Consider the following 26,677-nt stretch of genomic DNA (forward strand, 5'->3'; position numbering starts at 1 on the left):
GCAGCGTTTTATTTATGTATCCATGTCTGTATATTTACTACTCCCTTTGCTAACCGAGTCATGTGTTGCAGGCTGCTGTCCTGTCTGGATGTGCTTGGAATAATAAAGAGTCTTTAAAAAGACAGGAAAGGGAAATAGATGCAGTATTTCAAAGTTTGTGACCCTCACCAGACCTAACGTTTTAACTCGAATAATAAATAGCAGGTTTGCGCACTGGTAATGGCTGTGCCACAGTAACACATGTGCTGCTTTGTCTTGTTGTGAGACTCTCTCTGACATCTTTGCATTAGCTGTACTCCCAGCCTTTTATTTCGGTTTGTTAGGAGGCAGCAGGTGGCAGGCGGGCGCTGGTGTGAGTTTGATGGTGAGGCTGTCTCCGTTGTGTTTTCATTAACGGTGTCAGGCCGGGCATCAGGATGCCCCCTCTGCTCGCTGTCTCACAGTGACCTTTGAATAAAGCGGCAGCTCCTCTGTCTTCTCTGCTATCTGGGCTTAGAAAGGAGCTGTCTGTCTCTCTTCCTGCACTTCTTCCACAAAAACCTATTATTTGCTTTTGCAGTCATTCTTTCCTCCATGTGCCAGCAGTGTTTGAGTCTCAGGAATCGGTTGAGCCAAGCAAACTTGTGCCCAGGTGGTGTGCAGCTCTCATCCAGCATCAAAGCTTCACGTCACTATCCGCCACACGTGAGGCCCAGCTGGCAGTGCTTGCAGCTGCACGAGTACTGAAACCATAACGTTTTGGCACTGAAGATGTGTTTGCCTGCTTTCTGTGGTGATTCAGTTTTTCTTTCTCAGTGATTTGATCATCGTTGTTGCCTTCAGGTTGTTTTTCATTGCACCTTGTACGAACCCACAAATATGCTGCATTATTGCGAGAATTGCATCTAAAATTGGTATATTCATCTGTCCTCACTGTAGTTCAGATATAGGATACAGGTGGGTGGTAAGACAGACTGGATGTTTGCGTCATCAGTTTTACTCTCGCTGTTGATGGACTACCCACTGGCCGCGTTATCCACCTGCTTACTAGAGATTATTTCCTTGCATTTTCTTTTGAATAATTCATTCATTCATCTGCAGTAGCTACTTTATCCTGGGTCATGGGTGCAGTGGCTCCGGGGGCTATCCTAGAAAAACTGATCGTGACGCTAGAATACACCCTTGTCTGGGACACCAATCCATTGGCTTGCCAATCCACCTACATGCATGTTTTTGGGGATTTGGACACGGGAAGAACATGAGAAAATCCAAACAGTCAGTAACCTGTGCTCAGGATTGAACCGGAAACCATCAAGCAGTGAGGCTTTTAGCGTTTAATTCATTTCATAACATACATTTCAAACTTCCGAAAGTAAATATGAAGTGTATAGTTCAGTGCTCGTCAGTTTGAGTTATTTTGGCCCAATTGCTTAACATGTATCACGGTCATCATTAGTTACCTGCTTAGCTACAACGATGAAAACATAAAAATAGAAAAGTAGCATTAAATGGCATCCTGGAGATTATTATTAAGAACGACTGGTCTGTCCCCCCCCCATTTTCTCTTAAATTTGATTGCTTGCCAATTCCCTGCCAGCTTTACCCATCATACGATAGCTATGAACTGTACAGGGTGAAGGCTAACACATGCTTCGTCTGAGATACTTCAAACCAACCAACCAATCTTTTTATACTGCATCACAATGTAGCATAACACACTTGGATTAAAGCGCTATCTACCCTCTTCCACATACATGAGCTCATACATGCACACGATTGCCAAATGTCAAATTTTTGCTCCCTTGCTCCATTGTAGCATCATCAGGATTCAGACTCGGGAAAGTGTTTTCTGTTGTGCCACTCCGGAGTCACACCAGACTGTTTTCTTTTCTTTTCTTTTCTTTCTTTTTTTTATTTATTTATTTATTTTTTAGAAAAACATACAAATGATTATTATATAAGTTACTTAATGCTGCATCTTGTTGTTCATTGTCCTTATTTGGAAACAATGTTGCATTGTGTTTCAGCGCTAAATTTTAAACATAATGACTATCAACAGGTTTTCCTGGTCTCCAAACAAAGCTGCTAAGAAATAAGCATCGATGTTGATCGGTATATCTGGGACGATGTGTTGGTTATAGGGATGAAAGGTATCGAGTGGTTTAGTGTGAGATTATGTAGATAGTCTCCAGTGCGTGATAATCACAGGCTGATGTCCTTAGCGGAGCTGTCTGTTCCACAGCGTGTGTTTAGATAGCTGACTCAGGCGCTCGGGTGTTAGCATGAGCCCTGACACAGATTATGACCTTGGCTGCTGTATGGGGAAGGCCTCATTAGCGGCTCTACGCTCGCTGGGGCCACCCAGGAAAAAGCGTGCTAATTACCTTGCTAACAACGTCCTTGCTTAGTGAGCTTACAGCAGAACCTTGGCTTAAGGATAATAGCTTGCGTGAACAGCCAGGGCAAGGGCTGCTGCACATATTTTCTGTGGATTAATGCACTGCTAAAGGTGGAAGGATGTGGGGGATGCGGGGACTTATGTGCTGAGTAGCCCTTTAATATAAAGGTTAAATGTATGCATCAATCATTTACCAGGCAGAATGTCATCACTTTACTGACAAATAACTCCAGTTTTCAAAAGCTGCAAAAGTGTTCCAAGTAAACAAATTGGTTAATATTTGAAAAACACATACTGTAATTAGAGTTGCAAATGTTTGTTCACTGATGTGCTTTTTAAGGTGTTATTTTTTGCTGTAATAAGGCTTTTGCATATCAGTAGAAAAGTCAGATGTGCTGAACGGTTGCATTTGTATTTCTCTTCTGAAAATTTTTGAATATTGAAAATTCTTGCTTCAACCATCGTTGTAATGACCACAGCACATGACGACCTCAAATAAAACCATGGGTATTATATATTCGTATATACATACAGTGCTTTGCACTAATATTGGCACCCTTGGTAAATATGAGCAAGGAAGGCTGTGAAAAATTGCCTTTATTGTTTGACCTTTTGATCACAAAATTCCAAAAAATACTATCCTCTCATGGATATCAAACAATTACAAACACAAGACAGGTTTATCAAAAAATTTCTTTGTTAAATATGGGTGTGCAACAATTATTGGCACTTTTTTAGTCAATACTTTGTGCTACCTCTCTTTGCCAAGATAACAGCTCTGAGTCTTCTCCTATAATTCCTGATGAGGTTGGAGAATACAGGGCAAGGGATCTGAGATCATTCCTCCATACAGAAACAGTAAACCATTTTTGTGTTGATTTTGATGTACGATCATTGTCCTGCTGGAAGATCCAACCGTGGCCCATTTTCCATATTCCTACCCCTCTGTGTGCGCTGAAACCACCTCTGGTGTTTATTGCCAAAAAGGTTTCATCTGACCATAGAACCCGATCCCATTAGAAGTTCCAGTAGTGTCTGGCAAACTGTGGTAACAACTTGTGGTAATGCAGGTTCAATTCAATTCAGTTCAATTTTATTTGTATAGCACTTTTTACAACGGTCATTGTCTCAAAGCAGCTTTACAGAAATATATAAACAAAGGATACAGATTTTAAGTGTGTGAATTTATCCCAATTGAGCAAGCCGGTGGCGACAGTGGCGAGGAAAAACTCCCTAAGATGTTATGAGGAAGAAACATTGAAGGGAAACTCAGAAGGGAACCCGTCCTCATCTGGGTAACAACAGATAGTGTGAAAGCAAAGGAAAGTTGGTAGGTGACGTCGGATTGTAGTTTTGGAGACTTTCTGACCCCAAGACGCAACTAACTTCTGCAATTCTCCAGCTGTGATCCTTGGAGATTTTTTGGCCACTCGAACCATCCTCGTCACAGTGCGTTGAGACAATATAGACACACGTCCAATTCCAGGTTGATTCATAACATTTCCAGACTGGAACTTCTTAATTATTGCCCTGATGGTGGAAATGGGCATGTTCCCATTTTGTGAAGCTCAACAACCTTTTGCCGCACATCACAGCTATATTCCTTGGTCTTACCCATTGTGACGAATGACTAAGGGAATTTGGCCTATGTGTTACCTCATATTTATACCCCTGTGAAACAGGAAGTCATGGTTGAACAATTTCCTGTTCTTAGTTACCCAGGTGTACTAAAAAAATTTAAAATATCAATGGGAATATACTTCAAATATATTTTTCTCATATGAATTCAGTAGGGTGCCAATAATTGTTTCACACCTATATTTAACCATTTTTAAAAAAAATAAACCTGTGTTTTGTTTGCAATTGTTTGATATCCGTAAGAGCAGAGAATTTTTGTGATTTTTTTTAACAGAAGATCAAAAGGTTAAACAATAAAGACAATTTTTCACAGCCTTCTTTGCTCCTATTTACCAAGGGTGCCAATATTAGCACTGTATATATAATCACTGATTTATGGAGATACATTTTTTTTTTTTTTTTAGATTAATTGACAAGGAGAAAATATTTTAATACTGATAAAGTGCCTGGAATGAGTATACATGATTTAGACCAGGGGTCTCCAACCTTTTTGTGAGCGAGGGCTCCCTGAAGGGATAAAATACTCTAGAGGGCTACTTGTTTGATATACTCAAAGAATATATAATTTGTTATAAATATAATAAATATAAACGCAATGGTGCTTTTTTAAACTTTCAGTGAACAACATTATGTCAAAGGGATAATGAGATATCTTGATATCCTGGCATTAAAAAAATGTTAATGATTTCCCACAATCTGTTTTAATATTCTTTTTATTAAACAACCAATCCTGGAAAAAATCCAGGAAAATGTATTGAAATTTTGTGTTTGCCCCGAGTTGAACGTCAGAGAGTGCAGACGTGATTTGATCTCCGTTCTTTAAACTTTCTGTGATCTTTAAACAGTGCTTTTGCTATCACAGTCATTGCTCCCTTGACAGTTTCACTATCCGAGAAGGTTTTTTTGTGTTTTGTCAAAAAATGAGCAACCCTAAACGAAGCTTCGTTTGCAGCCTGTGACTCCTTAGCGGGTCTGGTTAAAAAAAAGATTGCTGCCTGCTTAATGATGCTTTCAACTCGTTAACGTTTGCTTTTCTAAGTGATGTACCTGGTGGCTAACTGCAATTGAACGTCTTGTGGATTGTGGTGAAATGTCTCTCTGCGTTGTGCCTCTTGGATACGGTGATGCTAGCCCCGCAGATGAGGAATAGACTTTTGCCTTCGACATTTGTGAAGAGAAATTCTGTCTCCCACTCCTCGTTAAAGTAATTAGTCTTTTTCTTTTTTGCAGGACCTGGTGCACTATCAGCCATAATTAATCCTTTTAATTTTGTTTTTTTTTGGTAATAGTTGAGTTCACCTTGTTTATGCCATCAGCTCGCTACCACCGCAACTCACAGAACAGCCTACGTCATGAGAAACGTACACTATGTACGTTAACAATAACATGGGTAAACTTCTAAATATGTACATTTTTAAATGATGATTTTATTTTGATGTTTTAATGATATATGAAATGTTAACATAACACTTTTTCATTTTTTTTGTAAGTATAAATAAATAAATAAATAACCATAAAATCAATAATTAAAATTGAGCCTATTTATAGAACACGCTTGGCAGGCAACTCACAGACTACATGCGGGCTACCAGGTGCTTGCAGGCAGCATGTTGGAGACCACTGATTTAAATAACTTCTTAGTTCAGTGATAACTTCAAAAAGATTACAAAGTTATAGGATAGGAGACTCCAATTTTCTAAATTATCTTCTGAAGACACTTGACATCCAATACTGTATAAAGTGTGTGAATGTTTTTTTTTCTCTCCAAGCTTTGAGTTCACAACAAAATCAAATGAACACAAGAACAATAATATTTTTCAGTTTCACCGTACTGTGTCTCATTTGAAACACTTTGAAATAATCACAAAAAAATTTAACCCAATCCTAACCCAGTTATAACCAGTTAATAATAACCAATGTGTCGTCATTGTTATTGTTCCCAAATATTAATGCGTTTCTGTTTTTAAATCATAACTATAGTTTGCTTTATGCTAGTGGAATTTCCATTCACACACTGGTCATTGTGGGAAACTGGCAGTGGCGGGTATGATCAGTAATGTTCTGAGCTCAAGCTGAAAGACGAGTGAATTGTCAGGCCAGCTTGGTGAATGAGAAGAAATTCCTTTTGCCTGTGGCATACTGTCTGTAGCCGTGCTGAAAGCGTGACAGGCTGACATTACGGGGGAGCAGCCTGTAATCTGAACACTGTAAAACTAGCATTTCAGCTGCCACAATCAGCGGGGCCACCGGCCTGCTACGGCAAAATGGTGGCGAGACGAGCCGCTGTAGCTGGCGACGGGTCGTTAAAATCGCTGCAGAGACCTCCCAAATCGTGAGCGTGGGCCTCAGCGTGGCAGGCGCTGAGAGATGTGAGTCTGATGGCTGGCTAAATTCTAATCGGCTATTCCACATTGTTATACTACATAAGGTGATCAGAGTTATAATCAGATTGCTTTGAAATACGCTCATGACATACTTCCTCTATCCTTCTCAATAGGTTCATTATTGGCCCAAGTGGAGTTAATAATGTGCTGGGTTAAGGAAGAGGACAAGAGAGGGAGGGGGGTAGATGGAAAAGTTCATATGTCTGATCTGTGTAGTGTATCGAATAAAAAAGAAAGTGCAATGAGTGACAGAAAAAAGCAGGGTTATGGGATTGGAAGGGGGGTCTGTCTTGTATTATTTACTGCAATTAGTCTGTCAATCATTAGCAGAATTTAAGCAGTTTGTTGAGTAAAGTCTCAGAAAAGTGCGTTACTTTCCTATTAGTGTCATTAGTTTCACTGTAGTTATATTTAGACCAAGGGGTGTCAAACATATGGCTTGAGGGCCAGGACTGACCCAATAAAGGTAATAAGCTAACCCACCAATTGAGCGAAGAATCCATTTTCTAAGTTGACATTGTTTTGTGGACCATAATTGAATTGAATTGAAGATTTTAATAAAATAGCTGCGTTCTGTTATTCAAAATAGCGGTCAAAATGGAGCAATAAACTCCACTGTAAGTAGCTACTGTCAACAAGTTATGTAATTCTTTATTAGCAAGCTAAAAATGTGATGTAATGAATTGCATTCTGCTCATCTATTATGTAGGTGGTAAACTCATGCTCAATCGGTTTATGCATTTGGAACGTACCATTCAAACAAACGCTGAAAAATGAACACATTTAAGTTTTGTTGTTGATGTGTTTGGTCACTAAGCCCATTTTTTTCGGGCTGGCCAAACTTGAAATTGGACCAGGTGTAATGTGGCCTGTTACTTAAAATGACTTTGAAACCCCTCATATATGTACCATAGATGTTGATGAAGAACTGATTAATATGATAGCATCTAAAGTGTTCCATTTGTACTATGCTAGCTAAAATCCCAAATTTTTCGGGTGCTGTATAACTCTAGTAAACAGACATATGGTCTCATTGTGGCCTCTCTAACAATTCCTAAAAGCCATGTTCAACAGATATTTATACCCCTTGAGCCTGCTTCTTCTTCCTTGAGACTTCTATTCAAGTCTTATCAGTTTGCCTTTGTGCAATGACAGCTACCTCCGATGGTTTATCCTGGCTCACTGTCTGTGTCTCTTAATTCATTTCAGACGGGTGATACTAAAAACCATAATCACTTCATTTAAGCTCCTAAACTGCTTAGGAGCCCTGAATGTGTTTATTAGAACATCTTAAGGCTGAAGATGAGACAGGATGAGAGTTGAAATTGCTTGATGCAGGAACCTGTCATGGCTTATTATACACTTTAAATCCAAAAGACAACGGGCTGGCGGCAGGGACAGGGTTCTACTTGACGAGAGGAAGCCTGTTACGGATAACCTCAGCGCTCTGCAAGACCAGCACTAAGGCTTTGTGCGTCTGTGGTGTAGGTGTTTATAAAGTGTCTGTGGGTGTTGACTGTGGGATTGTTGTGATACTTTTTTATTAACTTTGTATATTGCTGCTGTAGATGAAGGTATGCTGAGTCTCATGTAAATGTTGTTTCGTTTATTACTTCAAGCTGGGTGGGTTGCTCATGTATCTTGTAGCATGTTGAGACTTTGTAATAATTGAAAAGACAGCTGTAATGTAAGATGTTTAGACTTCCTTTTTGTGCCGTGCATGCTGTGAGTCATTTCTCCGTGTTGTTGTGGTTAGTTTCTGAGTGAGGTATCGCTTTGTTATGTGTGAGATTAGAAATCCCCGCTGCTACTCACTGTCTCGTTCCCGCTTTCTCTTTTTCTTTATCTTTCTCAGCAGTCGTGACAGTGACCTCTCAACGATCATCTCCAATCTTCACCACACCCGACAGCACGGCATGCCTGAGGGCCAGCCCTGCTCTGACATCAGCCTCACCTCCACACACTCAGGTAAGACATACCTTGAGCTCAAAATTCTGTGAGCTCAATCAATAACTACAGGTAGATCTGTCTCTGTCTCTCTCTTTAGTGAAAAGGTTTAACCTTCTCAGTTAATATAATGATTAAGCCTCTCCAATATCTGACTGTTAATTTGCTTAATTGGGGAATGTAAGCTCATTACTCATCCCATTGTGTCCATCTTTAGACAATTAATTAATGCTATCTCCTATTTATCTCCTCACATGGTTAAACAACCATGCTAAACAATGTGTTGTGTTTAAATCCTGTTTTTTTCCTGCTGCTATACTGCTAAACTTTAAACTTACAACCACCTGTGGGTGGTTTTTAATGTGCATTATATTTCACTACTTTTTTCTATTCCTATAAAACATATTCATAACTAGGGGTGGAGAATATGACAAAAAATATCATATCACAATACATTTATACATACTATTTAATGGTTTGCTAACAAGCTGCTAGCAAAAGAAATAGCTATGAAAAGCTGACTTTGGTGATACTTTTATTTAATGTCTAGAAAATTACAAATCTTTTTAATACTAAAAATTGTAAGTATTATTTTTTGTATTTATAATATTTAAAAGTAACACTGTTTAATAAGAAGGAAAAAGAACTGAAACATTGGACAGTTTTAACGAGTCAGTATGAAATTCCACCCTCTTAAATCTGCTGCTTCTCTCGCTTTCCTTGTTTTTCCATGGATACTCATTTCCTTGTTTGTACTGAAAAATGTTTCAAATGTTATTTGAAAAAAAAAAAGATAACACAATACTGGCAATATCTCAGATCGCTATATTGATGTAATCGATCACAATATTGATGTTATCTCATTGTATTCCTAAATATTCGTGGTTAAATAATAACACAAAACAAAATCTTTAAAACTGATAGAACTCAACATTTACTTATACGAAAGGCAGAATATAAATCAATAATACTTAATAGCCTATGTCTTATAATACTGTCATTATGTCTTATTATGGCATTTTTCCAGTCTTGGCACAATGATTTATAGAGGATTATAGGGAAAGTTATCTTCATGGTCTGGAAGCAGGTTTAAATGCTGGATATTTCAAGAGACTACTTTTCCTTAAGTGTATTATGAAAACTTTGTCGAATGTTATTTTAATTTTGTGCGCACTTTGGATTGTGCACTCTGGTCAAAACAAGAAATGAATTGCTAGTTCTTATTTTCTTTAAAGAAACAAGGTGGAGCCGAGAATCTTATTAAAATCTGAATTTGTATTCAGTACGTGACTAGTGGTGTTGCATCATAAAATATAAGAGCCTGTCATATTCTTATATGCAAAATCATGGGGGTGGAGGCTGGATTTGGATGTATAGGTCTGAGTCATGATTTGTTGAGGGAAATTTTTTTTTATAAACTTCTGTCCTTTTTTGTGTTTTCATGTCTGTTAAGAATGCAGCCCAATCACTTCTTTAAGGCCCGTTCACACCCACCGGTCCGTTTTTCGATGTGTTTTTTTGAGTTCACACCCACACGTACAACGCGGGCGACACGTTGAATGAAAGTGCAGATTCACTTCCTGACAGTAGATGGTGTTTATTGAAAAGCAGAAATACCCCACTACACAAGGTGGCACTGCACAACTTTCCATTTCTGACATCCGCTTATCACTGAAAAGAAGAAGAGAGCCAGTATATACGTCTTTGCAAAAAGCCATTCACACACTTTTGCGAACGGGCTAACTGAAAATGGATGTTGTGTATGGTAATGTACGGTATTTGGTGAATTGGCCATCGCAACAAATACTTCTTTAAAGCTCAGTCCTTAAAGTTCTAATTTGAAAACAATATACTCTTTTTAAATAATTCATGATTTGAATTATATCAAAATAACAGCAATAGCATTCACATACTTATTTTTTTATTTTTTGGAGGGGAGGGATTGGGTATGAGGCAACTATTTTTGTGCTCAAAAATGTTAATGTTCCTGCAAATTAATAAAATGTTGAATATGAATAGTCTTGTTTTGTAGTCAATATGATAATACAATAACGCAATAATGGGGCACGCAGCTATTTGAATAAGAAGTGAAGAATACTATATATATATATATATATATATATATATATATAGTATTCTTCACTTCTTATATATATATATATACACATATATATATATGCCAGGTGCAAAATAAATACAACGGACTATCAAAAAAATAGCCGTCAAAAAATAGCCACAACATAATAAATGAGTCATGAAGTTCTCAAGTTAAAGGTACTTGCAATTACACACACACACACACATATGTATATATATATATATATATATATATATATATATATATATATATAGAGAGAGAGAGAGAGAGAGAGAGAGAGAGAGAGAGCGCTCTCCTCATTGCTCTCTGCGCTCCTGTTTCTTTCTTTATTCTTGTAGTCGCTGTTGCGTCTATCATAAAGCTCTCGGCGACACCAGCAGCTCAACATTCAACTTGCTACTTGCTTGCATCTTCTTTTTCAGCTTCTTCTTCAACTTCTTCTTCGGCTTCTTCTTCGTCAGCAAGTCAGTTTTGTACTTGAACGCCACCAAGTCGTAGTTTTATGTAATTTCAGCAGCTCCGGGCACATGAACAAAAGCGTGAATCTCATTGGTTGGCCAGTTTTTAAAACGGACACGCGCCATTTTACGCGTGGGTGTGAACACTCCCATTGACAGCCATTTGGGCGTTAAACGGGCCATTTAACGCGCTGCGAAAAACATCCTGGTGTGATGGTGTGAACTGGCCTTTAATCTTGTCTGCAAGTGAAATAGAGCTTTGTCCCTGGGTCAGGTCAAGGGTCAGATTAGGGAAGGTCAGGACAGTGGGAGAGGAGCCTAAAGCCAAGTTCACACTACACGACTTTCAGCGACGGCAGATCTCTGTGCTGTTCACACTACACGACTTTCAGCGACGGCAGATCTCTGTGCTGTTCACACTACACGACTTTCAGCGACGGCAGATCTCTGTGCTGTTCACACTACACGACTTTCAGCGTCGGCAGATCTCTGTGCTGTTCATACTACACGACTTGCTTTCTTGTAAACAGCCACAAGTCGCTGTGGTGTTCACACTACGTGATTGCTCAGCGACAGGGGGTCACACGCTACACAATCTGACAACTATGTCACTTGACAACTCTATCTGGTGTTCAAACTACATTTTGTCACGAACACACGCAAGAAGTGACACAGTTATATGACTCGAAAACCACTCGCAAAACAAGTGGTGCGAGCGGTTTGCGCGATGATTTGTGCTGAAGAAACCCTAAAAAGGAAAAGACAAAGAAAGTGGGTAAAAGAGTGTCTTTTTTGAACATTAAAAAGTTAAAAAGTATAGTTTCTTCCTTTTATGTTTCTGCCATAGGTTTCAAGGGTTTCCCTTCCTCACGGTGACCTCACCGTGATCGCTGAAATCACTGCCAGTGACGACACTTTTCACATCACAGGATGTGGAGTCTGTCTACAGCTCCAGATATTTAGCATGATATACTCCAAAACAGACAATTACAAAGATAATTTATAAGGTTTTGAATACTGTTCATCGGCGTAGATGTGGGTTAATAATTTGGCGTATGTAACAAATGCGTCTCCGCTGGACGTAGTAGTGATGCAGTAAATCTACACTTTGCTGGAGAAGCGGCAATAAAGTCAAAATCTTGAGCGGCACAAACACAGTCCTGTACTCTGCCATTGTAATTGTGAATGTCTCGCGCATTGTATTGAAGTACTTGTGCGCATGCCCATGGACTGAACACGTAATACACGTGTGCATGACATCATCGTTTTCACAGATTCATTTTTGCACGTTTACACAGAGACGATAACAGCATCGTTTTTAAACCCATTTTCAAAAGTTTGTGTTCATGCCCCAAAACGCTGTTGTCGTGTAAACAAACAGCCAAACTGCATAAAAAGTTTTCCATTTTTAGTTGAAAACATTGTTGTGTAAACGGCCTCTAAGAAGTGATGATGTCAACAATTACGATACATAGACACAGAAAAAATGACATCTGGTTGCCAGATAATAAATGCTTATTCTGTGTCTCAACTATTAATTTGTTCTTAGTCGTAAATATTAGTTCCGGGTCTGTTAGTGTGAAAACAGAATTGTATTGCCACGTAGGTGTTAAGGTTTGCGCTACAAATGTTAATATTGTCCTACTAATAGGATCAAAGGAGGCCCAAGTGTTCATTTTCCATGCTAAACTGGGAGACTCCAGTGGCTTTAAAAAAAATTCTTTGTTTCTTTCACACAGTCTATTTCACTTCCTTTCAAGTCTGACTTGCCGTGGGTATGCGGTTACGGAACCAGGGAGACGGAGAGAGAGGGGGAGAAGGAGGGGGAAGAAAATAAAGCCAGGTTGGAGTCCTGCGTGGTGTCAGGGGAGAGCAGACAGCGGCAGAGTCGTGCAAGACAGGCGGAGAAAGGGGGGGATTTAGGGGGATTGGTTGGCCGCCGCCACGGAGAGGGCCGTTAATTAAATCTGAGGGTCAGACAGGAGAGCCAACCTAGGCGTCAGTCCCATTCAGCCAGCGACGGAGCTTCGGCGGCACACTCTCTCCTCCTCCTCTTTCTATCCCTCCGGTCGACCCGGTGAGGGGGAGGAGGAGCAAGTGAGGGGGAGGGCAGGGGCGCCAGCAGATCGTCTGGCTCCCTGTGTAGACTCCTAAACATGGCTTTGCGGTCAAACTAGTGCACCCGTAATAGGCATATAAGGTGTTTTACTTTTTTTTTGTCTTTTTTTTTTGCTAAAATCTGGGTGAGAGTGTGCGAGAGAGGAGACCCAAATAATGAAATTTGTTTGCATTATCAACATTTGTGTTTTCTCTATTGATTACTCTTTGGGCTACTTAAATATATTTCCATGTTTTTTCTTATCAAGTATTATTGGTATAATCCCCCCCCCCCCCCCATCCATGTTGCTTTTGTGTTTTTTTTTTCCTTTTCCATTTATTCTCTCTCTCTCTCTCTCTCTCTCTCTCTCTCTCTCTCTCTCACTCTTTCTGTCTGTACTCCCCTGAGGCTCTCAGCGGGTGAGCGGCAGTTGAGGGAGGTGGCGTTGCATCTTCTGGGCTAGCGAAAGAGCTACGCAGTTGTCTACCACCCCCCCCCCCCACCCCCCATCACACATACGCAGTGCCCCCCTCCCCCCACAGCCAATCAATGGTAGCCTTTCAAGCCCCGGCCAAGGCCCACAAACACGGGGATCAATAAGTTATTAGCACCATTCTGTCAGATGTAATGTGGAGATTGATTGGAGGCCGTGGCTTCGCCGCATCACCCGCCACTTCCTCTGCCTGATAAAGATGACAGATTAAGGGAATAAGGAAGGGGAATTAAGGAGTCTGGCCTGCCCGACCTGTCAGTGACCACAGCTAGACAGAGGAGGAGAGACGCAAAAGGGGAAAGGGGAGTAAAACAGGCCACCTCCTTCTCAAGTAAATCCCTCCTTCTTCTTTATGTCTCTCTCCTTTTCTCACATCCTCTTACTTTCCTGCACTTTTCTTTCATTGAATTGGGACTGAAGTTAAGTGTGGTTAAGAGCAGCAGTAGAGACTGTGCTATGGTGCCTGTAAAGACAGGCTGATTATCCCAAGCACAGAGGGAAAGAAAGCAAGGGAGAGAGAAACACAGAGAGGGCCTATTATATTTTCTATAGGCTTTGAGCAGAGCAGTACAGGAGCCCAGGCTGGCAGCAGTGTGGAACTAGGCAGTGCCAGTCCTCCCCGTTTGGTGCTAAATCTGAGCATCACAGTGTTAAGAAGCAACATTTAATTGGTCTTAAAGGCTTTCTGCCTTTAGATCTCTGGCCCTCAGGCAGCGGCAGGCAGACATTACTAAATCCCTCTTTCCCTAGCCTCTCCTCTCTTCTGCTCTCCTCTCTTCTGCTCTCCTCTCCTCTCCTCTCCTCTCCTCTCCTCTCCTCTCTGCAGGCTGAATGATCTTGGGGCTTACTATATAACTACTGCTGCAATTTTTCTGCTTAGTTTACTTCTACCGTTTTTGTTCTAGAGGTGCTGGACTACTCAGTCTTTTGCTTTTAATTTGTGTATGAGTGGCAACCTGGGAAAACCTCTCCCGTGGTGAAATTTTGACATTTTTACTATATATAGTTCTTAAGACCACGGCGTTTACTGAATTGAAATGTTACCCTTTTGTATGCATTTGTACTATAAATAAAGTAATAACATTTTAAAATCTAATTGCCCCCAAAATTGAAAAGACAAAAATATTAAGGAGCGCAGGAGCATCACAGACATTTTGACAGCTGGTATCTGATTACAAACCTGACTGATTATGTCTCATGTTCATTTTGATATAGCATGTACCTAGCCAACCTAGTCTTTCATCTTTTTTTTCCCCGTTTGCCAGAATTTAGTCACAGCAACATCTGATGTGTTTTCCCAGACTGTCACACATATGGCTTATTGCGTTTTAGTACAGACATGTGGCTCTTACGTCTCATTACGTCTCAGATAAACATTATATTAGCATATAACACATAGCTTCCCAGCCCTGGCCCTGATATACTCACTGTTAGTGAATTACCTTCTCTAACACACCCACATTAGGGCTGTTAATTACCTGATTAGTTGAATCAATTGTGTTGGGAGCAGGGAAAATTCTTATATGGAGAATCTTATGTTCAGAAAATGTGCAGAACAGGGGTACTCCAGGTCTAGGGTTGGGAACCTATGATGAAACATAATGTTATATTATCATGCGTAAGAATAAATAAATAAAAATAAAAAAGGCCACTAGCTAGATAAAGTTAGCTACAAAGTAAGATAAATATACGAAGTGAATGTACTCATAGACAACCTTAAGTGAAACATAATCTATCCAAAACACTTAACAACAGTATAGTGTTACTTATACTACATTTAGTGCATTTGTATCCCAAATAAAACAGCCTCCTAATCTATGTTCATACAGAAAAGTGATTAATAATCATTGTGAAATTGGTAGAATGTAGTTGCAGGATTGTTTATCCTTTTTTTTTTGTTTTGTTTTGTTTTTTTTACACTTTTGTTGCTTCATAAAAAAACAACAAAAAAGGCAGAGTACTGAACAAACCGGTAAGCTCAGACTGAAATTCTCAGACACATTGTGGAAAAAAAAAAGCTTCAGCAACTGCTATCTGATGTCTGTATCCTTTGGAAAGCTATGCAAAGATACAATTCCTTTCCGACAGCCAAGAAAAAAAAAATTCCCCACAGCTTCTGGTCTAGTAGATCTACTACAGACTGCAGTAACAGCGCTCGTCCTCAACTGATAGATCAAGCTGTTGTATGCTGAAGAAATGGCCATATGTAAATATACTGTAGGCGGACGTATGCAGATGTATCCATGCTAGTGACATCATAACTATGAGGAATTCAAACTGGCCTATTTTTGGCATCTTAGTTTCATCATATTGACTGTGTGGACCGGAGAGGAACGATATATTTTGAAACCGTAACAGTTGTTATATAGTATGGCAATGTCTTTTATATGAAGAAAAAAAAGAACCCTAAGAAAAACCACAGTTAAAATAATGGGGGACAGAGGAAGGGAGACAGTGGGAGAGTTTGCACTGAGTAGGGAATTGAATTTTTCTCAAAGGAACAGAAGAAGCAGTGTGTGAGTGAACGCTGTTGCCCGCCTCCAACCCTCCGTACAGAATAAGGTCCTCTTCCTCTGCATGCCGTCCCTCCAGTCTTTGCTTTGTTGAGTGCATTATGTGAACGAAGGCCAAGTGCTAAAAGCAGAGGGAGCGTGCTGTGGAGCCCGGCTTCCTCCGCTTGTCTTGTGTCGGTGCCATGGGCACGCTGCGCTGTTTCAACCTTTGGCTTCGGCCCATCTCAAAGCCAGCCAAACTTCTATCTCTGTAGTGTCTTTGGCTCTAGTTAAATTTATCTATAAATATTTACTTTTACCCTTTGCACAGCAGGATATACACCAGCCTGGATATACCCACTAAGTTGTCAGAGCATTCAGTATACTGATCTCGTAAATAATAAACTAACAATTTGCATATATACTGATGGTATGTGACTCCTTTCAAGTCCTTTTTACCCTTATGTGCATGGTGTTCACGCTTAATTCAAGGTTTAAATATATACAATGTAAGTCACCTCCAAACCACTGAAGTGTTATATACACACCATTACCTTGAGTTTATTACTCCAGTATCCCAATCTAACATGGCTGACGGAGACAAGTGCAGCACATGTATCGTTCTGTTTTTGTTTTTTTTGTATATAAAGTGCATACATGAATTATAGAAAAAAGAAAAAGATTATATTTTCAATTGTATTGTCAAATAGACATTTAATAATAATAAACAACCCCCCCCCCCCCCTTTTAGACTTATTCTTAGTAAATGACTTTACAAACATATTGCAAATAGTAATGTTTTTACCCCCATTTTACCTCATGGATACCTGCTGACGTCACTTACGTTTAGTGATGTAGAAAAGGTCCAAATCAATCGGAAATTGCATGCAGTTATACATATCGTGATACGTTTCTTTATGCCGATATGTTATAATCATTTGTGCATGAAAGGGTTAATAGAAAATTCCGCCAGATAAAAAAAGAAAGCAAAATCCATCTCGTCATGTGGCACTACAAGTTCAGCGCAGCTAAACCTTATGCAAATGAATGCTTTGCTCTTTTGATCCTAAATATTGTACGATGGTGCTCCTAACTGAATTATTTAAAACGATATCTAAGCATTATTACAGAATTTATGATGACACACTGGCACATTGGGGTAGCAATGACATCTTAGAACAGTAAGGTCTGAGGTTGGATCCTGAGCTCCGGTTACTTACGTTGTGGAGTTTAACATTGCGAAAAAAGGTCGGTGCGGTGTTGTGAGATAGATTGAAGTCTACTGAGGAGACTAGCTAAGTAGGTTAAGTAGAAGCTAGCTAAGTAACTAGAAAAGTAGCTACTGATTAGTAATACAGGCAAATAATCAATGGCAGAGTGGTGTGATGTGGCTTGACATGAAGCAGAGGGCTGTTACCACTTAAAGTTGATTATTTTCCAATAGCACATTTTATTCATTTTATACCTCAGTGATTTGCCAATGAGTGAATGACATGTTCAGTGCTTTTTAACCATTTGTAGTTACATTCCCAACATTTTTGCTTTCTTTGACTTGAATTTAAACACACACACACACACACACACACACACACACACACACACACACACACACACACACACAGCTTGTCATGTTACTGAGAGTTCTCTGTCCTTACTGACTTACAAACCCCTTCCATAAGCATCTCCTTACAGAAACCCTCTACAATCATACTCTTTTCTTTCTTAAATAACCAGTCCCTCCAGAAATAAACACAAAATCAAGGAAGCTTGCCATTTTTCAAAAATTATTGCAGATTTTCCGCAGATCTGCGATGTGACATCATCACAACATGCATTCAACTCTTCGGTTCACGTGCGTCAAACATGAGTACAGCTAAAAGGTCTCATTTAACAGCAAACATCACTGTGAAAGACCGTGCAAAACAATTTCATGCAATCGCAATTTCTCCAATTCAAGTAGTTTTTCACAAAAAAAGCACTAAAAACTCACAAAAAAGCACTAATATTTTTCAAAAAGCGGCAGTAAATTCAAGCATTTTTTGGTCGCAACAATCACAATAAAAAACCAAAAACACTGTGAAATCCTGTATGGACTCAATTACACAGTTTTTAATCAATTTATCATTGGGCTTAGATTATGTGGCGTGTCCACCATACAAGTCAATGTGAACAAGATGTTACTATAGAAACGGTAACATATTAGAACAAGCGAGTTAATACAAACCCGTGATTTGAATTACAGCCAGAACTACTGTCAGAACTGCAGTTATAGAAAATAAATCAACACCTTAATTTAATAACATTAAATTAAAGTTGTCAGATTATTAGGTTTTCTGATCTAGTAACTAATAAACCGGGAACTCAGACTTAGTAAACATATTCATATTCGTTTGAATTTTAATATGTTAGCCTTGTGTCTAGCTTGTTGGGGAGATTCTGTACCGAATGTTTTATGCAAGGCTGCATAAGAATGCAATGAGTGGTGGATATGGATGAGATTGGATGGCTCTGCTCCGAGCTTAGGCCAATGCCCTTTTTGGCAAGCGGAGAGATTGAGGAGGCACAGGGCTCTGGCTGGGTGGAGAAGAGGTCTGATAAGGAGAGGAGCGACAGCGATGAAGATAGCACCGCAAAGCCCGATGGGAAAAACAGAGTTAGGAGTTTAGACTCCGAGGGAAAAAGACAGGGAAGGAGAGCACACATACTCAGCCCATTGACTAGTAATCTTTGGTAATAACACCATAAAACATTGCACTGTTTCTGCGAGCCTGTGCTTCTCGATATGCTAAAAGTTCCTCTCGTTGCACCCACTCGTCTCATTTGCACCCACTCAGTCAGAGGTTGCTCTTTTGTTGGGTTCATTGTAAACAGTACTGCTCGACGACACAGTTTTGTAAAATGGAAATAAAAATATCGATCTTCTGCGAGCAAAATAGTAGAGGGCAAACGATGCACTGCACATGAAATTCTTCCTATTTAGTTACGTTCAAGGATGGAATGGGAAGGACTGTTGGAGATTCAGAGAGGTGGAAAAAGGGAGTGATGTGACTAAAGCACAGAAGAGAGGCCTATTAAAAAGCCCTCGCTCTCTAGAAGAGGATAGGCCACCTTCCATCTCAGGAAACACATCAAATGCCATCATTAGTGCAACGCGCTCCTTGCAAAGCCTCCCAGACCTTGCACTTCCACTCCAAAAGTCCTTTCATGCATGGCCTTGCTTTTTTTTTTCTTCTCTCTCTCTCTCTCTCTCTCTCTCTCTCTCCTTTTATTCCTCTTATTCGGACACTCTTATCAGAGGGAGAGAGAGAGCAGTGACCAGTGTTTGGCACCAATAGTGAAGTGCCATGAACTGCGGTCTGTGTATATGTGTAAAAGTATGTGTGCCCTTTGGATTACAGAAGTATTGCAGTCCAGTGTGTTTATGTGTTGTTGCCCTTTAAGCATCTAGTCTTATTTAAGTCTGCTGTAAGTGTGAACAGCCAGGTGGATGCAGAGCCTGCATCTGTGGTGCTTCGTTAGATCTGATGAGGCTAGTTTGTCGCAACATTTCTTTTATTAACGTAAGACGATGAAAGCCCAAAAGAGAAAGAGAGGAAGAAGTATCTGCAGCTTGAGCTGAGGAGAGAGAGAGAGAGAAAGAGAGAGAGAAAGTGCAATGACAAACGGTCTCTTCCTTCCTGCGTGCATGCAGCACCACGCTCTCAGCAGCCCCTGCCAGCATGATTAGCAGGATATTGATTTGAGATGCGCTCTTGGGGGAGGAGGGTGCTGTAATCGTACACTAGACATGAGCAACGAGCTGCGCTGGGCTCGAGCAGACAGCCTCAGGACTCCAACACAAAGGGTGTGAGAGAGAAAGAGGAAGAGGGAGAGAAGGCGTAAACAGAAAAAGAGAGCAGAGAAAGTTAAGGGAGAGAGGCGGAGGAAGGGAGATTAGCCTAAGATGTGAGGTTTATATGGGCTGTAAACAGAGTGAGTCTGAAAAACTAGAATAAGGATTTCCACAAAGTGTTTTGATGTCTGATTTTCCCCCTTCCTGTTTGTTTGTGTGTGTGTTTTTTTAGACTGTGCACTACTTTTAGACCAGGTTTAGGTTGTGTAAACCGAGGAGAGACGTAGAGATCAAGGGTGAAAGAGAGGGAGACATAGAAAGAGTGCGCGTGAGAGAGGAGGGAGTGTGTTTGTGCGAGACAGAAGGAGAGCGCAAGTGACAGAAAGAGAAACCGAATCTCTGTGCGCGTTGGTAAGAGACAGATTTGTCGTCGGCGCTGGCACAGGGCCCTCTCATCTCTGGCAGAGCCGTGGCAGCTTCTCGTCTCGCCCACAGCTCCAGCATGTACTCAGGTAGCTAGTGTGCTAGCTAGCGAGGCAGCCTTGCTCTATTTCCCCTGGGCTCGGTGCTGAACTCCTCCGCTCTGCTCCTCTCTTCCAGATGACGTTCTAAGCAAGAAGAGAGCCTATTCCCCGAGCAGCAGCAGCGAGTGCCCGTCTGACAGCAAAAAGTCCCGCAGTGTGTCTCCCAAAGGTAAGCGCCTCAAAGGCAAACCTGTGTGTGTGTGTGTGTGTGTGTGTGTGTGTGTGTGTGTGTGTGTGTGTGTGTGTGTGTGTGTGTGTGTGTGTGTTTGTGTGAGATCGAGGAGGTGGTGCGATGTAATCAGAGCTGTTTAACCTTACATTGGGAGAGGGAGTCGGTGGGATGGCGTGACACAGGAGAAGAGGAGTAGCCATAGCACAGAGTTACACACCTCCACCTCTTGGACTTCACCCAATTATATACGCACAAGTTCATACAAACAAGCTTACATTTCTTCTCACTTTCTCTGTGTTTTCTCGAGCACATTTTATCCACGTGAGGAGTCTGAAAGGGCCATTATGTAAGAGATAGTTGTTAAAGGGAGGGCTCGAAGCATTTGTAAATAGGTTGAATAATAAACACTAAAAGCTAGCTAATAAACAAAAAAAAAACAAGATTTCTGTGTGAGATCTCGCAAATTCCATTACTTTAAATCTAAATCATTTCAGATATCATTCTCACGACCCTTAATGTTTCTGATAATAAGAATTATGGCATATTACATGTGTTGGTAGGGCTGGGCGATATATCGATATAATATCAATATCATGATAAATGATTATGCGATACACTTATATATGTGATGTAATTGGTTTGGTGATTTAGTTTTTATGTTTTGAATAATTACAAATTAAATGGTACTGAATGGATGCTGTCGATTTGAAATATTTTCTTTAAAACTTGATCTATTTTGGCTTATTTTACTACTGTTTTGCAGACTGTTTGTTAGCTAAATTATATATTGTGATACGCATCATGCATTGTAGAAATATCCACAAGTATGATATTTTTGTCATGTCGCACAGCCCTGTGTGTAGGTCTTGCTTGTTTTGAGTGTAGTGCGCTTGACTTTTGGCACTCCTACAACTCTTCACCTATTTTAGGTATAGATTGTTGGCCTGTCTGAATTTTTTCCGTACTCGTCATGTAGCACACTTTAATGGGTGTCATATGCGGTGTAGTGTGGACCCTCAACACATTCCCTCAATAGTTCACGACATTATTACCCATAGTGTATTGTAAATCAAGAAGTGAAGCGTATAACTGAAGTAGCACAACGCATAGTATTTTTTGTCCTCAAAATTTTAATTTAAGTATATACAATGACGTCTTACAATGACATTTTGGTGGACTTAGTTGTTTTTTTTCTCCCCCTGGGTAATTTTGCAAGGACCTTAGCTACATAATGAGTATGTAACTGAAAATACCCTGTACTCCCTCTCTCCTTCCTTACAAAAAAACGTCTGTCATGAATGCCATATATGCTTCAGTTGGATGCTAACATTCAGTATTCTAAGAGTTTCCAGAGTTTTCTACGAGTTGGACTTACGGATAATAGTTCCATTTAAATAACAAGAGTTTCATATAAATGTTTTGCCTAGTTTCCTTTTCACAAAATAAGTGTTTACGGATAAGAAATGGTATGGTCCATTGTAGGGGTGTTTGAAAGTGTAATTTATGGTTATCTCTGTAGATTCTGATTTTATCCTAGTGTTGTTTTGAAGCAGGATGTTCAATAACAAGGATGTTATCAGACTCGTGTAACCTCACTGTTGTTGATTACTACAATTCAAACCTTTTGGTAGAGGCCAAGATCCCTCACGATCTGCGATTAATCAGCATCAGTAATACTGCATTTCCCAGCCTGCCTACGTCACACCAAAACGCTTTGTTCTCTACCCAAACTAACCTTTTGCCATTGGACTAGTCAGCACACATGGAGCAATGACAGCCCTGACACTATGTTTTCGGTCTCTCCAACAACTGCTGTTCTGTTCCAAATAAACCATATCTTCCATAAAAGCAACATGTTACTGATCTTTACTGCAGAGTTCCTGGGGGATCTCCCCAGCGAGAAATCAGCAATCTAACAGTGTTCCATTCTAAGATGACTGGGGAAACATACTTGATTGCTTATTATTAAACTTATTTAGTACATGTCATTTTTAGGAACCACCTCCTAGAGTTCTTAATTAGGGGTTCAAACAAAAATGTGTATTTAAACACTACTCAACTTGACAGGATGTGGTTTGTGTGGATCGTTATTACTGACAATCACTTTTAACACACTCGTATTTTCATGGTTTCTGTTTTTTCTATTTGTAAGCATCAGTGAATTGGTTTGCTTTAATATATCTTGTCATAGTACCATTAGCCAACTTACTGTTGTAGATGTTCTGATGGTTTATGCCACAGCAGGTCATGATGATGTGTTTCACACTCTCAAGTCAGTGTTGTCCGAGTTCCGCCAGGTGTCTCACGCACTGCTACCCTATATATAATACAGAGTAATCTATATACCAGGGTTATGCAACTGCAATTTTTAGTTAGCTCGCATTCCTTGCATACAAAAGTCAGAATAAGCATCTAACATGACTAAATGGTGGTCGTTTAATGTAATCTTTTAAAATGTTTTACGTGGTTATATTTTATTTTTGTAGAGGTGCTTCACGTAACCACTTTTGACTCTGAACAGTCACGTCTTACAGTTAAGATTAACAGTTAAGATTACATCGAATCTTGAACGGCAAGGAGCAAGGAATAAACACAAACTTCTTGATCCAATTGTCTTTAAACATTATGTTTTTGTTGCCAACTTTATGTTGTTTTTTTCTATGAATTTCTGTGTGAACTCTTCCCTTTCGTGATGTACTGCCTTCACCTAAACAATTTTCATGAACTACATGTGACTAGCTGCAACAAGCCTCAACAGAGAGTCTGCTACAGAAGCCATGATGGATCGTGTTTCAAAAAAATACTGAGTATCTCTGAACTATGGACGTTTTTTCCCACCATACACTGATTGGTTGTACTACAGTATTTTTTTTACTGTGCTCGTTTTTTTCCAATGAAATCCTTTGCTTGATCCACATCTACATTGCGGTTCACCAGTTGATGAGCCTTGATATTTATGGTCAAGTGCTAAAATTTGAAAAAACCCTTGGGACAAAATGAAGAAGACAACGAAATGCGTTAAAATGATTTATATTTCATTTTTGAAAATTATTATTCACAAACAGTGTGTGTGTGGTGAGAAGTGAATGAGTACGTGAGAGTCAGAGGAATTTCTGGCAGACCTTTAGATGAAAAATGACTTTTCTACCTTTGGATTCTCATTCTTCTATCTTCTTATATCTTCTATACCTCGCTTTTCTATTTTCTCTGCCTCTCCTGTTGAGGTGTGGGAGAAGCCATGGTTGAGCTGGCTCTCTATGCTTTGGCTCTCTCACGTTCCCTTTTTCCTCCCTCCCTCCCTCCCTTCTCTCTCTCCCCGTCGTTCTCCATCTCTCTAGGGCAGCACAAATCACATGCATGTGTGCCCATGCCGACAGCCAAGACGGCACAACTGGGAGGTGAGAGCGAGGCTGATACCCCCAGCAGCCGAGCGCCAGATTTACCGCCTGCCGCTCAGATTAGGTCAGCTGCTCAAGCTGAGAGCACAGAGCTGGGTGGGGGTGCTCACCACGCTCTACACGCATGACTTCCTCCATTTCCTCTACTTGATTTGAAGGTTCTTCTAGTTTGTGTTTTGCATGCGTGTGTCGGTAACTTTGAGAGTAATAGGGCAACTGTTTGAAAGCAGTGTAATTATAATTACATTTTTAAAAATCAGTAACCAGTCGTCCCAGTGTCTGGGTGAGCGGAGTGTGTGTAGACGTGGTATAATGTTACGACGCTCCATTTAACGTCACACATTATACTCCTACATGGAAAGGTCTCGCTGTTTGGATCACGGCCCTTAAAGTAGAATGACTGTATTTAACATGACACATCCACACCCAGGAATTAGGACGATGTCGCGTCTGCTTTTAGACTTCGCTGTTGTTACTCACAGTCATATTTTTAGGTCCTACTTGCGAACTCCTTACTCTCCCAGGTGCTTACTGTGGTGGTGTGATGAGCATGAAGGCGTTGTGTACACGGTAGTGCTTAGAGTGGGTGATCAAATTAGTATGACTTTAGGTCATTGCTAATCTAATGCCCTGTGTCTGTGGTCTGTGATTAGGTTACCGTTGTGGGTGGGTGAGTTTGTATGCAGGTGTATATGAGTGTCAGGCCCTGGCTATGTATATATATAGATATCTATTTTTTTTATTTTTACCCCCTTAATTAAAAAAAAAAAATACTGCGTTCATCTTCATCCTAGAGATGGAACCGAATACGAACACTTTATACTGACGTGATTACAAGCCGCACTGTTCATTTTTCATGATTTTTTTTGTTGTAAAGTTTCCCAGAAAAGTTTACAGGGCATCTGATTGAAACTATACATGTCCGTCGGCACTGGAATCCAGCTGGAGGCGGCAAAAAGTTGCTCTTTACTTTGATGCATGCGCGAGTGAGTGGACAGATAAGTTTGCAGGGGGAAAAAACAAAGATCTCTCGTCGTTCAGATCGGTTATGAACTGTCAGAGGCAGAATTCTCAGATCATTCTGACAGTGCTGGTGTTTTTACCTCTGGGTTTTCCCCCCAGTATTTTCAAGGGCATAGTGGTGAAAAAAACTTCAAGTTTAGGCCACACCCATCTAGGCTTTAAACCTGAATGCAGATATGGATATTTGAAGCACCAAACAGCTAAAGATACATTCATATGTACAGCATTGAGCAGATGCCCTTATTCAGAGTGAATTAGAAGTGAACATTTAATATAGGTAGCACTAAACAGCTCACATAAGAATGCCAGCCCAGTGATAGTATATCATAATATTTTCTCTCAAACTCCTCAAGAAAAATGATAAGAACCTGCATAAATGAGCAACAGAAAATGCCAAATGTGGATAAAAGCTCATGCTTGTGGACTGACAGTGAAGTGGTGCTTAAGGTTAAACTTGAAATCAACGAGTCTGCTGTCTTATCCAAAATCTGCGGTTTGCTCCACAGTAGCAGTGGATTCAGGCACAGTCCAGCAGGTATCATATTCTAGCACCTCAGCATGAGGGTGTTATAATAAAACAAAGTGAAATAAAATTTCAAACATGTTATTAAATTAGAAATTACAAGTCACAAAGTAACAACCTGGTCAGCAGCCATAATAAATAGAGTCCTGTCACATTTTTGGCAAATGGAAAAACTGCAATGCATATATGCAAACCGAGTCTGTGACAAAAACCATCCACACAAAAACATCAAAAATGTTTTAAAATAAAAATAAAAAAAAGCTTTTTCAGTGATTAAAAAATGACATGTTCGTGTGGACAAGAGGCCAAAAAATGTTTTCAGAAATAATCGTATATTTGTGAGTGGGGCCTCAGACCCAGCTGCTGCTCCTATCTGAGATCTTCCACCCTCACAAACCTGGTAAGAGCGTAAGCGTCTGAAGCATCAGGTGCAGTCTTTAATGAGCAAAGCAAATGAAAGAGAGACATGCAGTGATACAAACTTGGAATAAAGTGTAGATCTGGTCATGCTGCGATGGTGTCAAGACTCCCTATAGGCACTGTAGAAACTGACACACGTGCACACACAAAGAAAACTGTGAATGCATTTCATACACTCTCTGGCATAGTCAAAGCACACCTTCTCAGCTTACACAAGACAAGGCACAAAAACAAAATGTCATTTCGGAGCCTTGCGCGCAGGTGCGTGGGTACCTCAGCTAAATGAATGCAAATGCATATAATACAGAAGAAACGGCATACACATGCTAAAGCCATATGTTTGTGCTGGTCACAATACCGTTTTGTTTCTTACAAAATCTGCAAACTTGCATATACTTCAGTTATTACAGAGTCTCTCTGTATCTCTTTATCGCACTCTCTATCTGTCTTTCGCTCACACTCTCTCGTACACACACACCTGAGGGCCTTTGGTGGATTATCCGATGTTTGGCACAGTACCCTCGCACCCCCGCCCCCTTCCCTCTCCGCCAGCCTGGGGCCAGACTCGGCTTTCAACGCGGAGGGTAAAAATATCCCCCCCCTTCTTATTCTTTCTCCTCACCTCTCTCTCTTATTCCCTCTCACCCTCGATTTCTTCTCCTCTTCCTCCCTCCCTCCTGCACCGGTCCCCCAGCTCTGCCTTGGGTTACTGTCTCTTCTGTTGTTGCCAGGTCCACACCTAATAATTCAGTCACTGATGTCTCTTCTGTCATTCACATATCAGTTTATGTGCACACTCT

General features: G+C 40.3%; 1 protein-coding gene across 4 annotated transcripts in view; it reads left to right on the forward strand.

The window, feature by feature from the left end:
* samd11 (sterile alpha motif domain containing 11) overlaps window positions 1–26,677 on the forward strand; it is a 66,667-nt gene that overhangs the window by 20,642 nt on the left and 19,348 nt on the right. For 3 of the 4 annotated variants that reach the window (XM_017487631.3, XM_017487633.3, XM_017487634.3), the window contains exons 4-5: window positions 8,255–8,367; window positions 20,418–20,510. In XM_017487631.3, coding sequence (XP_017343120.1) covers window positions 8,255–8,367; window positions 20,418–20,510 — 206 coding nt within the window. The remainder of the gene's footprint in view (window positions 1–8,254; window positions 8,368–20,417; window positions 20,511–26,677) is intronic. The other variant, XM_017487632.3, reaches the window with a different exon arrangement.

The sequence above is a fragment of the Ictalurus punctatus genome, chromosome 15 (genome assembly GCF_001660625.3).
Source record: "Ictalurus punctatus breed USDA103 chromosome 15, Coco_2.0, whole genome shotgun sequence".
In the NCBI taxonomy this organism is placed as follows: domain Eukaryota; kingdom Metazoa; phylum Chordata; class Actinopteri; order Siluriformes; family Ictaluridae; genus Ictalurus; species Ictalurus punctatus.